The sequence below is a fragment of the Herpailurus yagouaroundi genome, unplaced genomic scaffold (assembly GCF_014898765.1).
Source record: "Herpailurus yagouaroundi ecotype Mexico unplaced genomic scaffold, PumYag 218, whole genome shotgun sequence".
Classification (NCBI taxonomy): domain Eukaryota; kingdom Metazoa; phylum Chordata; class Mammalia; order Carnivora; family Felidae; genus Herpailurus; species Herpailurus yagouaroundi.
In genome coordinates this window covers 1,474,216-1,487,412 of record NW_024412449.1, presented here as the reverse complement: position 1 = coordinate 1,487,412, position 13,197 = coordinate 1,474,216, and the positions used below count along the sequence as shown (strand labels likewise).

Sequence of the window (13,197 nt, the reverse complement as noted above, 5' to 3'; positions counted from 1 at the left end):
CTACTAAAGTGTTTTAAATAAGGGGGGGGGATCCTATCTGTGACCACAGTATGGAGGGCCCAGGCTGGGGAGGAGAACGGCATGGAGGGAGGCAGTGGCCCATCTGTCAGAGGGCAAGCGGGGTGAGGGAAGGAGGGAGTGCCCAGGGTGGGTCCTCATCTGGGGGCTGGAGGAGAGCGTGGGACCCATGTGGGGAATCAGACCGAGCCCAGGGAGGGAGCTCCAAGAGACAACAGGTAACTGTGAGAGGGGTCCTTGCAAAGGTGGGGGGGGCTCCGGACGAGCCCTGGTGCCGCCATCCGAGTCACACGTGGTGAAGACACTCTTGGAGGGTAAGTGCTTGGGCAGCACTGCCCTGGGGACTTGGTGTCCATGGGCTGTTCAGCTGAGGCTTAGGGACTAGAACCCCAAAATCCTGTCCTGCTGTTTGCACGTGTCCAGACTGTGGCTACCCGGGTCAGTGAGGGTGTCTGAATCAGACCGCACAGAAGCTTAAGTCAAGAGGACAAAAGCAGCCCTATTTCTGGACGTTCAAGACCAAGGTATTCAAAGGCTGCAAGAAGTAGCCAGCAGACTGTGAAACCCCAGAATTTTTGCTTCAGAAAGGTCAGGAAAGGCCCACTCAAGACCTGATGTTGCTATCTCAAGAAAGGGAATGGGAAGGCAGGTGTGGCCCTCTTCCTTTAGAGCCAGTTCCTTCTAGACGCGGGGACCACAGGCCGGAGAGGAGACCCGTCTCCTGCCAGTGGAAGGGCAGGGCGGCAGGCCATTTGATAACACAAGCACCTTCTCCGAATTGCCTTTCCCCTTAGCTCTAGGTGCCCAGACTCTGTACATGAACTTCCTGGGCATTTCCTATAAACCTCTTACCTTGCCTCTAGCAGTCTCAGATATGGCCCTGTGCGCACGTGCTTTGGCTTAGTGTTTCCTGAAGGCCTGTTTTCTGTTGTTCCTTGTCTGCGCTCGGACGGCTCTTCACCTGGGAGAGAGCGGAGGCTGTCCTCGGCGGCGATGGGGCCCCGCGGCTGTGTGACCTGGGCTAGTGTCTTCACGTCTCTCTCTGCCTCAGCCTTCTCATCGGTACAGTGAAGAAAATAGTAGCGTCTACCTCATGGTTGTTTTGGGGTATAAATAAGTTAATCTACGTGACGCGGTGAGAACAGTGCCTGACACAGAGCCAGTAGGAGAAACGAAAAGTACAGCGAATCTTCTTTCTCTTAAAGGCACATCCAGGAATCCATGTTTAATCACTTACAAAGCATTGTTTTTCGTAGAAAAATCTCGCCTGCCAGCTTCCTTCATGCGTCCGCAGTTGGGTTTAATAGGCAGCTGGAGGCTGGGATTGTGAGCCTCTGACCAGGAGTCGGGAGCTAGCTCCCCCGTGTCCCTTAGCCAACAGGAGATCGTTCGGTTTATCTTCCCCCAAGTGACCTGGCTGGGTGTTCTTTTCTTGTGGGCCCCACTGTAGGTTTCCGGAAGAAGTTGACTGCCCGAAAGGAAACTGCAAAACATGAAAGTCGCTTTGAGGTGACCGATAAGCCCCGTGGCCCCTTGCTTCTCCCGCAGTGGATCTGAGCTTTAAGAACTCTAACTTCAGGTAATAAATCACCTCCCCAACCCCCCCACCTGCTGTCATTGGCAGTTCCCATGGGAGTTCTTTTTAGGAAGGGTGCTTTCTCCCGGGAGCCCTGGAACTTGGAATAGTCCACCTCAGGCTGTCATCTGGCTGTTCACAAAGAGACAGTGGGGGCTAGACGTGGCACCCCGCAACTGACCCGCAGCCCGGAGGGTCGCTGAGACCCCGAGGGTAGGACTCTACTCCTCCTTGGTCTCCTTCTCCTACTGTCAGTAATAATGAGGATTATCATGGCAGCCACCGTTGATCTGATTAAACGATTATAACCTGCTTCTCAAGGAATACATTGGAATAACCGGGGAATTCTGAAGATGAAAAGTAGTAAGAGGGAGAAGATTTTGTTCTACCCAATATTAAAATATAAAGCCACAATAGCATAGGACTGGACTGGAAGTAACTAGGTCAAAGGAACGGAATAGGACAATAAACCAATAAAGGTGGCCTTTCAAATGATGGGTAACAGAAGGTCTGGTAAATGGTGTTGGCACAGTTATCTATCCATTGGACGGAAATAAGTTTCCAACCGTAAGTAGTGTATCAAAAATAATTTCCAAATGGATAAAGAGCTAAATAAAGTTACAAAAATATCAATAAAGAGAGCATTTGTATTTTGGGGCTGAGAAAAGGCTTTTTTTTTTTTTTTTTTAATGTCACTTTTAACTGTGCCTACAAATACTGTAAGCAAAGTTAGAAGGCCAAAAGGGGGCTGATATTTATGACATCTATGACATGCAAGAATGAATATTCCTAACATACAAACTTATTCATTCAACATCTATTGAGTTTTTTTTTTAATTTTTTTTAATTTTATTGTTTATTTTTGAGAGAGAGAGAAAGAGAGCTCAATTGGGGGTGGGACAGAGAGAGATAGAGGGAGACACAGAATCGGAAGCAGGCTCCAGGCTCCGAGCTGTCAGCACGGAGCCTGACTCAGGGCTCGAACCCACCAACCATGAGATCATGACCTGAGCTGAAGTCGAACGCTTAACCAACTGAGCCACCCAGGCGCCCCTATTTATTGAGTTTTATGCTAGAGAGTGTTCTAGGCTACTAGGGTGTAAGCTGTGAACTAAACCAAATCATTGCCTTCTGACGCTTCTAGTCTAATGGAAAGGAAGCTAGTAAATAGATTATTGATAAGGATTGTGGGTAAAGATGAAGCAGGGTGGGGCGGTTAGAGGGGATTGGTGCTGCTGTGGACATTCAGGGAAGCTTCGCTGCCAAAGTGACATTTGAGCAGAAATAGAAAAGAGAATGGGGGAAAAGTGGTTGGATTTTGATTTTTTTAAAAAGGTTAGCTGATGGGATTTTCTAATGGATCTGTTGCAGGCTATGAAAGGAAGCAAGGAGTTGGGATGATTTCTAGGTTTGGGGCCTGAGCATTGAGAAGGATGGAAGGACCATTGATGTGAGCATCACGAGGGGGCCTGGCTTGGGGAGGACCAGGGATTTGGTTTGGATACTTGAGTTTGAGGTCTCTGTTGTCTATTCAAAGGGAGACATCCGGGAAACAGTCGTATAACTTTGGAATTCAGGAGATGTCCAGGCTTGGAGGTATATATTTGGGAGTTCTCCTAGCGTGGGTCATATTTAAAGCAATGAAAATACACAGACCTCTTAGGGAGTGGGTATAAACACAGGAAGCGTGAGGACATTCGCAGGACCCCAATGTAGGGGTGAGAGAGGAGGAGGGACCAACAAAAGACCCCATCAGGGGACAGGTGCCCCAGTGAAGTGGAAGGGGACAATGAGAAGGTGGCCTCCCCAAAGCCAAGAGCCAATGAGGAGGGGCAGATCAGCTCCAGCAGGTGTTGGGATGGGGCACTTAAGGAATGTAGGACCAGCCACTGGATTTAGCAACGAGGAAGTCACTGGGGAGCCTAACGGGGGCTGTCTTATTGGAATGATGGGTACAAAAGCCCAATTTGAGTTGGTTTATAGCAAGTACAAGGAAAGGAATTGGAAACTGAGAAATGAGGTAGGGACTAGAAGGGCGTAGAGTTCAACAAATTGTTTGTTTTTTTCCTCAAGAGGAGAGTTGTTGTGTGTTTTTATCCAAAGGAGAGTGATCCAGTAGAGGGGGGAAAGTGGATGGTGCAGGGTCGGAGGCAGGGGGAGACTTCGGGAGTGCTGGTCTTCAGTAGTGAGAGAGGATGGAGTCCCCACCCCTCGGGGGCAGAGGGTCCTAAACAGCAGCTTGTAGGTGGGCCGTAGATGTGCTCCCTTTTCACAGTGAAGTAGAGCAGAAAGTATCAGCTGAGAGTACGGATGGGGACAAAAGAGCAGGTGTGATGTTCCCAGGAGTGGAGCGGGGGATTCCAGGGCCACCGGCAGCACTGGCGTCAGTGGTGAGAGGTCGTGGATTGAAAGTGAGGGCAGCTAGTTCATTGTGTGCTTTCCTTCCAGCAGGTTCAGGTGTCCAGGTGAACATGAGTTAGGAGGCCCGTCCGTACTGAAGAAAATACGGTAGAAAAGCAGGACATGAGTGGGCACAAAGGAAACCAGAGAAATGCCTATAAACATAGGGACACCATCCGTAATCATTTAAAAATGCAAGTAAAAACCAATGGGGATTTGTTCTTTTTCTTCAGATTGACAGGCACTCTTGTTGGGAATATAAATTACTGGAGCTCTGCTGAAGCACGGTGTTCCAGAATGTACCCAGACATCCTATGTGCGGTCCCTTCTGTCATGCTTTTAGACATTTGTCCTAAGAGATCATAGCTCAGCTGCCTGGGGATAGAGCACAAAGATGTTCCCTCCAGCAGTGGCCCCGCAAGTGAAAAGCTGGCCCACTCCTAACCCTGGTGCACTAATCTGTGGCCGTGACCGTCGTCTTGGAAACGGCCTCACAGTCTCCCCTCTTGCTTTGCAGATGAAGCAACTTGAGCCCAGGGAGAGGGAGTGAGCGCCCGGGTCACGTGGTGTGGAGCTCGGCCCGTCCGCGGGCAGTGCGCGGCCCTCTCAACTCGGCTTGGACTTGGAGTCCCTCGCAAGGTACTTGTCAGCCTCTCTTCTGGGCCGGCTGACTCCACGCTTTTGAAATGTGAATTCTCAAGGCGTTTGGCAAAGTTTTCTACAAGGTCTCTAGGTCCTCATGCAGCTTTTCCTTGCAGGGGATGTGGGGTACCACGGACAGCCGGGAAAGACGGGACAGATTTTTGCCTGGCCCGGTGATAGGGAGGGACCATATTTTTCTGGCTCCCAAGAGAGACTTCAAGTCTGAGAAAGGATATTTTCTGCTTTCCCCTCACTTTTTCAAAAGTTGTAACAAAAATAAAAAAGATAACTAGGGAATCCTGTTGGCTTTATGGATTGGAAGAAAATCGAACCGTCAGGGAATAGCAGGTCCCCTCCGAGGTAGGAGCACTGGGCGACAACTCCTAGCGTGTTGGGTTCTGCCGTAGCACGGGAGAAGCCACCCGGTTTCTCTGAGCTTTGTGTCTTCACCAGAACAGTGAGCAGGTGAACCTAAATGCTCGGCCATAACTCGTGAAGTCTGAACGACGCTCTTTCCTTTCTGCCACGTCCCTGTTCCAGCTGGCTGGGTGGCAGCGGTGTTAGTGCAATACACAAGCACCCGGCCCTCCACCAGACCACCCTGGCCCGCCACCGCGTGAGAAGAGCACGTGGCAACAAACGCGCCTTTGTGCCTCCTTGTGCTAGGTCCCGACCTCCAATGGCCGACCAGAGAATGGACATTTCTTCAACAATCAGTGACTTCATGTCCCCGGGCACCACCGACCTCCTCTCCAGCCCCCTGGGCCCCGGCGGCACGGATTGCAACCGCAAGCGGAAAGGCAGCTCCACCGACTACCAGTAAGCCCTTCAGGGTTCATGTTCCTCTGGCCAAACCTGGTGTCCGTTCCCGGAACATCGAGGGGCCATCTACCATTCCTCCCGGAAGAAGGGGTCCTCTTGGTGCAAAGGGATGGAAATGAAAGAGCCAAGTCTAGGTGGCCGCACGATTGGCTTTTTTTTTTTTCTTTCTTTCTCTTCCCCGTGGATTGTCAGCAGGAGGCAGCCTCCAGCACTGCTGAGGCACTTACGAACCCCCTCCTGTCCCCACACTGTTCCACGTCAAGGGAAAAGGAAGAACCTTAAAGCCGAGTTAGGTCTTTTACCCCTTCCTTCGTCATCCTTGGCTCCTTTGAGCAAGCTGGCTAAGCCTATGGATGTAATCTCGGTGATTTCAAAGAGAACTTTGCCGGAGGGCCTCTCTCGGAGGAAGACCTCAGCCGCTTCATTGTGTTTGTAGAAGGAATAAGTACAGGTCCTCTCCCAAAACACTGTAGGAACACTGATACTGTCCTGAAACATTATTTAAATTAGTATGTACCTGTTATATTAAATAGTATTTTTGTTTCTTTTTAGACTTGATGACTTTTCTTTTGAGTAAGTAAATTTGCACACTTCCAGTCGACTCTTCTCTATCTGTACAAACCCCCAGGCAGTAGGGTGCTGCGTAGAACACTCAAAGGCACGTTTTGTTTTGTTGAGGCAACTGCGTGGAATCTCATCCAAATGTCCACTTAAGAGGTTTTCTTTTGTTTAATGAGGGAAAATCTCCAAGGAGGTGTCTCCCCTACAGCAGATGTCCTTTCTGCTGAAGTTCACAGGTCGAATTTGGGGAGCACAGTGGCTGAAGGTCAGATGCCCACTAGGAGGTGCTATGATTAATATGTAAGTGACCCCAGATGATTGAGCAAGCAACCGCCCAGGGGATGGAGAGTGGGTGTGAGTACGGAGAGGGTGTAGTCACTCCCAGCAGGGAGGCCAGGAGACGCTCTCCAGGGACCACTTGACTTAAGGCAAGTGCTGATAGAGTCACTGGTGCCTTCTAAGACTTCTGCTCTCTCAACCTGTGGTTTCCAACCTTGTCCCCACCCGAGACCTCCAGGTTTCCCTCATGCACCCTGTTTGCAAATCTTCGATGATTCATGGAGACCCCATTAGGCATCCATGATCCCTTTCCCTGTAATTTGAATGTGCTAAAGTCTGATCGGTCAGGCGGAGCTCTCTTCACCTGGGATGATCATCTGGGCCTCCATGAGCACACATGAGTCTAGACAAAAAGGGAGGGGGAGTTTTCGTTTTGCTCCGTGGCCTGAATGATTGCTTCTGAGCTTTAGGACTAGCTACAGAAACTCCCTGCCCATGAGGAAATCAAGGGCTCCTGGTTGGACCACTGTTCTAGAATGCCCACAGTGTGATTCAGTGCCCCTGGGAAAGTTGTTTTTGCCCTTGAGACTACGTTGTTTGAAGGGCCACATCCCTCTGTTCTTAATAGGACACAAGAAAAAGAGAAGCTCAGGTGTTCGTCAGTGCCCTCCTGGTAAACTTAGGGGCTGGAAAAGGGTGTGAGCTCACCCCAGGAGGATTTGGAACTCCTTCCTTGGAGGATTTCCATCTGTTTTCTACCGAACCACAAGGTGCCCTGAAACTTGGATCTCTGGAGTCTCTGAAAGGGAGGTAGATCCCTGCTGGTGACCCAGGACCCTCAGCCCCACTCCTGCCCTATATCCCAGCTTCTCGGACCTGGGGGTTCCCCACCTTGCTGAGAACCAGAACATTGGGTAGCAGTGCCTTTGAAAAGCTGCCTGAGGGCTCTGCTCAGTGCTTCTTTGTGGGTACTTTGGTTTCCCCCTCTTCACCTCACCACCACCCCCAAATATATATGTATGCACACGTATATTTGAGGCTTGGTATGTTTTGCAAATGAATGAACTCCCATTTATCCAGAACGATGAGGGGAAGGAGGTAGTATAGTTATTTGGATACTCTGATTAAGAATTTCCATAATGCTGTGTATTCCCGATGTTCAAAATATGTTGTAAAAGATGTTGACATGCAAACTCTTCTGAGACTACACCTAACTTTTGCTTGATACTCTGGAGAAGCGGTCCTTGTGTAGTAGGTTCAAGTTGTCTTTGTTGGACTCTTAAGTCGATAGTCAACACTGGCTATTTGAGCTTTCTGATTACTTAGTTTCTGGATAAATGAGAGCCTTCTATATTGTAAGAAACAGTTTTGTATGTCTTTGTTAACAAATAGTTATGTTCTCTCATTTTTTCAGAGAAAGCATGGACACGGACAAAGATGACCCTCACGGAAGGTACCATGAACCTAGTCATGAACTTCATCCTTTATAGCCATTTTCTTTATATAATTACATGTTGTGTTAGTTGGTGTGGGTTTCACCCATGTCCTCGACTGGGGATAAACTAGGAGCCTCTGAGCCTGGGAGCTCAAGATGGTCTCCACAGCCCCCAGCCCCCCAGAGTGGCTAACAGCCAAGAGCCCTCGTGTGTTGAGAGAGATGAGCAGGATTAAGCAGGGAAATGAATTCAACTGGGAAGAAAACAGAGCTGTATAACTTTGCCATTAGTCTCCCAGGGATTGTGTTTTATCTTTTGTTTTTTCTTCCCCCACCTCCAGGTTAGAATATACAGAGCACCAAGGAAGGATCAAAAATGCAAGGTAGGGGCACCTGGGTGGTTCAGTCGGTTAAGCATCTGGCTCCTGATTTCAGCTCAGGTCACGATCTCCTGGTTTGTGGGTTCAAGCCCCATATCAGTGCAGAGCCTCCTTGGGATTTTGTCTCCTCCTCTCTCTGCCCCTCCCCTGCTTGCTATCTCTCTCTCAAAATAAATAAAAATAAACTTAAAAACCAAAAAGTATTTAAAAACAAAACCCAAAACAAGGTAAGCATGGACCCTCTTTCTCCCTGTAAACTGTCCTGGTTCTGGGCCCTCTGAGGACCGCCGAGGCGGCTCTGTGTCTGGTCCCTGTCCGTCTAAGCATCCTTTAGGAGATGCGGAAGGGGGTGGGGGCCTTGGCTTGATGTGACTGCCTGCCCCTCGCCCTCTCCACACTTCACTCCTGGCTCTCGAAGTGCCTTTCACGTGAAGGGGACTTGGGAAGTAGCAGGAAGTCCATTAAGGCTGAAGCTTTTCCTCCACCGTCTTCAGCGGGTTGCCCCTTGCTGACCGGAGGGCCCTCCCAAAGAGACCGGGCCCAGTGACTCTGCTCTTGGGCCTTGCCCCGCGAAGCAGCCAGTGTTGCACCGCAAGGCCAGGCGTGGGGGCTGCCTGCTCCCTCGAGGAGGTTCTCTAATTCGGTCCTTTGTGCCGTTAGCCATGCTCGCTGACCCCATCCGTGTGGGCCCTCCGCTCTCCTGCAGTAGCCCCGGGGCCATCCGAGGCTGTGTCACGACACAGAATCGGAGCTGCAGAATTGCACTCACCCGAGACTGGTAGCTTTCCCCTCTCAGCCCAGCCTTGGTGGGAGGTCCTGCTTGGTGGCCCCGTTGCTGTGGCAGCGAACTCTGTTTCCACTGCTGATGTGCCGCCACGGGGGACAGTCCCAAACGCCAGGGGTAAGCCAGTCAGGGAAAGCGTGTGTGCCCGTGAATGCGCCCTCCTGCCTCGGCAGGCAGCAACTCCCGGGAGGTGGGAGTGTGACAGCCTTCAGAGGAAGCTCCTGGGACAGATGTGGCATCTGCTGTATCTCGGTGGGGTCATCGTCGGTCCAAAGATGGCAGCGTCCGTTACCTGGTGACTCGGTCAGTGAGTCTCTGACAGGCCGCACGGTGGGGTCTTCACAGACCCCAGCGATCACCCAGGGACCACAGGATGCCCCCAGTGGCTGTGCTGGAGGCTTTGCTCTTTGCACCCCCCACCTCCCTTCGCTTTCCTTCTACACCCGTCTTAAAATCCAACTTGACCGAGACTAAGAGGAAAAGAAATGAGAAATGAGCAGTACAGTTAACTCTGAGAAGACATTTCTTTATGTCTCTGAATATGAGCTAAGCATAAAAAATAGTAATACTGACCTGGCAGTGAAGCCACTTTTCTGGTGACTTCAGTAGAAAAGTCTAGTTCAAAACACTGTACAAATTCTAAAGGTGCCCCAGTCCAGCGAATGTCGAAAGCAGTTCTGACTTATTTTTGTCATCGCTTCCGTGAGGCTCGTTTTCGTTTTATAGAAATCACTTTTCCTGTTGTTGTTCAGGGAAGCTCACAGCCAGATTGAAAAGAGGCGTCGGGACAAAATGAACAGTTTTATTGACGAATTGGCGTCTTTGGTACCTACGTGCAATGCCATGTCCAGGAAATTAGATAAGCTCACTGTGCTAAGGATGGCTGTTCAGCACATGAAAACATTACGAGGTGAGACCCGGGGCTTTATTCTTCATGCCTTTGCCCAGAAACTTTAGCACCCTGGCCTAGGATGTTCCCGAGTCCCCAAGGCACTGTCAGTCGTTGGCCAATGGGTAGCCTTGAGTAACAGGCGTGTAATTTCCAGCAATAGACGTGACGGGTAGAGGCTGTGCTCTGTGCACGTGTCTGCATGTGTACATGATAATCAGGCTACACGCACGTCAAAGAGGGCACTGCTGATGTCCATTTGGCATATGTGTGTGCCTGGACCCCACCCATACAGTGTGACACAGAAAAGTCCGTTTCCTTTTTGAAGAGGAGAATTCATGGCTCCTCTAAAGAGTGAGTCACTGGTTGATGGTTCTTGCTGCGTTTTACTGTCAGGGATGAACACTGATGATATTTTCATGTTCCTGGAATTTTCCCAAGCCAGATAGACTCTTTGTGAGGGAGGCAGAATTTTCCCTCTTCTCTGAATGTAGGGCGGGTGAGAAAACAGGCAGAAATGTGGAAGTGACTTACCCAAACCACAGGAGGAATCTGCGGTGTATCGGGCAACTTCAGCGAATGCTGTTCCTGGCATTTTCCATAGCCAGTCTTGGACCACCGTCCGAGGAAATTTGAAAGCGGGTGCTTAGTCAGACCTGTGACCTGCATGGTAAAAGACTTGAGTCTTTATGTTTCCACAAAGCCACCAGAAATAAGAAGTGGTCGGTTTTGTCTGACTCCTGAGTGTTATTCAGACATGGCCATGTTATGTCCTGTGCTGTGAGAATGGCATCTAAAGCTTCCGATTAGTGAAGATGATAGAGATTCGATTACTAGAAGCTAAGTCTTATTAAAGCGGAAGGAAACGAGTGACAAATGTCGAGTTACCGTAAAGAACAGGGATGCGGCTCCGTATGTGCCTTGTTGGTTGATCTGAAAATCCCAGACCCATCCTGTCTCCCTCCTTCACTACGGTACTTTGAATGGTTACGGATCTTTTCCATTGTATTGCTTCGCTGTTCTAGCCATTCTGCAGATTCCAGGTCCTTCGCTGCTGGCCTTGTTCTGTAAGATGCCAGACTGACGGCCTTTTAAATGTCCCCTTTCCGTGCTAGGGGAGCCAGCGTGGCTCACGGAAGGAGTGCCAAGCTCTGTTGCCTCGCCCTGATGAAGAACTCCCACTAGATGCCTTCTACAATGTATTCACTTAGTCAGGGCCTGGCAGACTGGATGATTTCCCAGGCAGGCTGGGAGCGTGGATTTGAGGGACTGCTAGACAACCCATTTAATGTAGATCCTGGGAGGAGGGGACCCTTCCGGGAGCCTCTGCGGGTTGGTTTCCAGAGCTGCCTTCTCTCGTGGAAAACAGATTTTTACTTCCGTCTGTTAACCTCTTGGCTCCTTGTACAGTGACCAGAGCAAACTCATCAGGTCCCCCGTGGGCAACGGTGGGTTCTGTCTGAAGCCCCCTCTAGCCCCCGTGTCTGTTGAGGAAAAAGAAGATAAGATTGCAGTCCCGGGTGGTAGGGACTTGGCCACATCCGGAAGGTTGGAGGCAGTGACGTGGAACGAGACATCACCTGAGTAGAAAGGGTACCAATTCTTTCTCTTTTTTTTTTTTTTCCCCTCCCTCAGGTGCCACCAATCCATACACAGAAGCGAACTACAAACCAACTTTTCTGTCAGATGATGAATTGAAACACCTCATTCTCAGGGTATGTTGCAGTGAGGCAATGGTTTTATCCACACTTTGACACATTTCTGAGTGAGGTACCCACGTGTGGGAATTTGATGTCTAAACACCTTTGGAGGCCCACTTCGTCTCCGCCTCTGTCTGTCTGTCTGTCTGGACGGTCTTCACATTCCTTCCCTGGGGTCTTTCTCCTCCCCTTCTACCGTTGCTTAGACAAAGCTTGAAGGCCCGGGCTACCTGTGCCTCAGAGGAGGCAGGGTTTTGTTAAAAATGAGTGGTTAAGCATCCCATTCCTGAGTGAAGGTTTTAGAAAGGGGCGGAGACTGATAACAACGGAGAATTTCCCTTCTCACTTAACTGCTAGCACAAAGCTTCCGTGTACATCTTTACAGCAGCATCCCATCAAAGCAACAGGGCTTCCAGAGACTCCTCTGCCCGAGGAGAAGAAGAAATGGGGGAGGTGAGGCTTTCCCCTCTTGACTGAAGCGCTTGCTTCATCTTGCTCGTCTCTGCAGAGAGGCCATTGAGGTGGCGCCGCGCAGCATTAGGTCTGCCTCTGGCGAGAGCGAGATCCACTTGGAAACTGAAGAGAAACAAACTGGATTCGGAAACACGTCCTCTTGCAAACTGTAAAAAGGAAACTAGAAAAATCTCACTGGGAGCGATAGCAGCCTCCAACCCCCCACAGCCAGAGTGGGCCTTGCTTGCTAAGGCCTGACGGCATCTGGGCCCGTTTCTTTGAGCAGGCGTTTGCCAAGCCTTAGGATACAGGCTACTCCGTCGTCACCCTCGTTTCCGGCTCTACGTTGCCTTCCGGTCCTCTGTGCATCTGGTCTGTGTGTTCACTCCAGCGTTCTCTATCCGTCCCCTCCTGATAGGTTGTCTGAATTGGAAAGCTTTCCGCTGCAAGGAACAGAAGACCTAATGAACAAACAGGGTTGTGCTTCTCAAACGTAGCTGGTCCTGCGGTGGGGCCACGAGGGGTTCGCGCAGTGGTTCCACGAGGGCAGACGGATCAGGCTCTTTCTGTCTTCTCGGACAGCCCTGCTGACCCAGCGTACGGCTTGTTTCCTCAGGGGGGCCGCTAGCCAGAAACCAGGGGCAGGGTAGGGTCCAGGCCAGCTGTCCCTCCTATCGAGAAAGGATACGCCTTCCTGAAAGCTTCATCGTAGATGTCAGCTTCTCCAGGAGATGTTACCTGATCACCCCTAGCTTCAGGCCAAGGATTTAGATTTGTCCAGTCTCCGTGGCAGAGGCCAGCAAGAGAGACGGGGGTTAGGAATTGGCCCGCCATCAGCATTTGCCACACACACTTTGCAGAGCCACATTCGTTGGCTAGATTTTCCTTTAGAGGTGGCACAGAACTTCAGCTGTGGTCTGGTTGGCCTGGGGTGGAATGGTTCTGGTGCGTTCTTTGCCAAAGAGCCATCGTAGGAGTGCCGCGCTCTGGGAAGCTGTACTACTGTCCCTCCCCGTCTCGTGTGTAGATTCTTGTTCGGCCAGGTGTTCTCCATCCCGTATAGGTGCACTGAGTTCTTTTGAACTTCTCTTTTATATCTGTCAAAATCTATTTATCGGATGGTCCTACATTGCAGTTTATTGTCCGTGATCCTTTGGAGCCTCTTGTGACTTAATAGATCTGCTAGGCCTGCCTTCTGTGTCTTTCATGCACTAACACAACAGATCCTGTTGAGGCTTTGCTTTATGTGCATGGCACC

General features: G+C 50.4%; 1 protein-coding gene across 17 annotated transcripts in view; it reads left to right on the top strand.

Annotated features, from left to right (window-relative positions):
- BMAL1 (basic helix-loop-helix ARNT like 1) overlaps nt 1-13,197 on the top strand; it is a 100,395-nt gene that overhangs the window by 64,303 nt on the left and 22,895 nt on the right. For 7 of the 17 annotated variants that reach the window (XM_040456809.1, XM_040456807.1, XM_040456811.1 and 4 more), the window contains 8 exons: nt 1,469-1,597; nt 4,512-4,633; nt 5,303-5,455; nt 6,011-6,031; nt 7,713-7,751; nt 8,075-8,116; nt 9,650-9,807; nt 11,422-11,501. In XM_040456809.1, the coding sequence (XP_040312743.1) occupies nt 5,316-5,455; nt 6,011-6,031; nt 7,713-7,751; nt 8,075-8,116; nt 9,650-9,807; nt 11,422-11,501 (480 nt within the window). In that variant the 5' untranslated portion in view covers nt 1,469-1,597; nt 4,512-4,633; nt 5,303-5,315. Of the gene's footprint in view, nt 1-1,468; nt 1,598-4,511; nt 4,634-5,302; nt 5,456-6,010; nt 6,032-6,202; nt 6,320-6,926; nt 7,069-7,712; nt 7,752-8,074; nt 8,117-9,649; nt 9,808-11,421; nt 11,502-13,197 lie in introns of those variants that run through there. The other 10 variants (XM_040456815.1, XM_040456813.1, XM_040456812.1 and 7 more) reach the window with 5 other exon arrangements.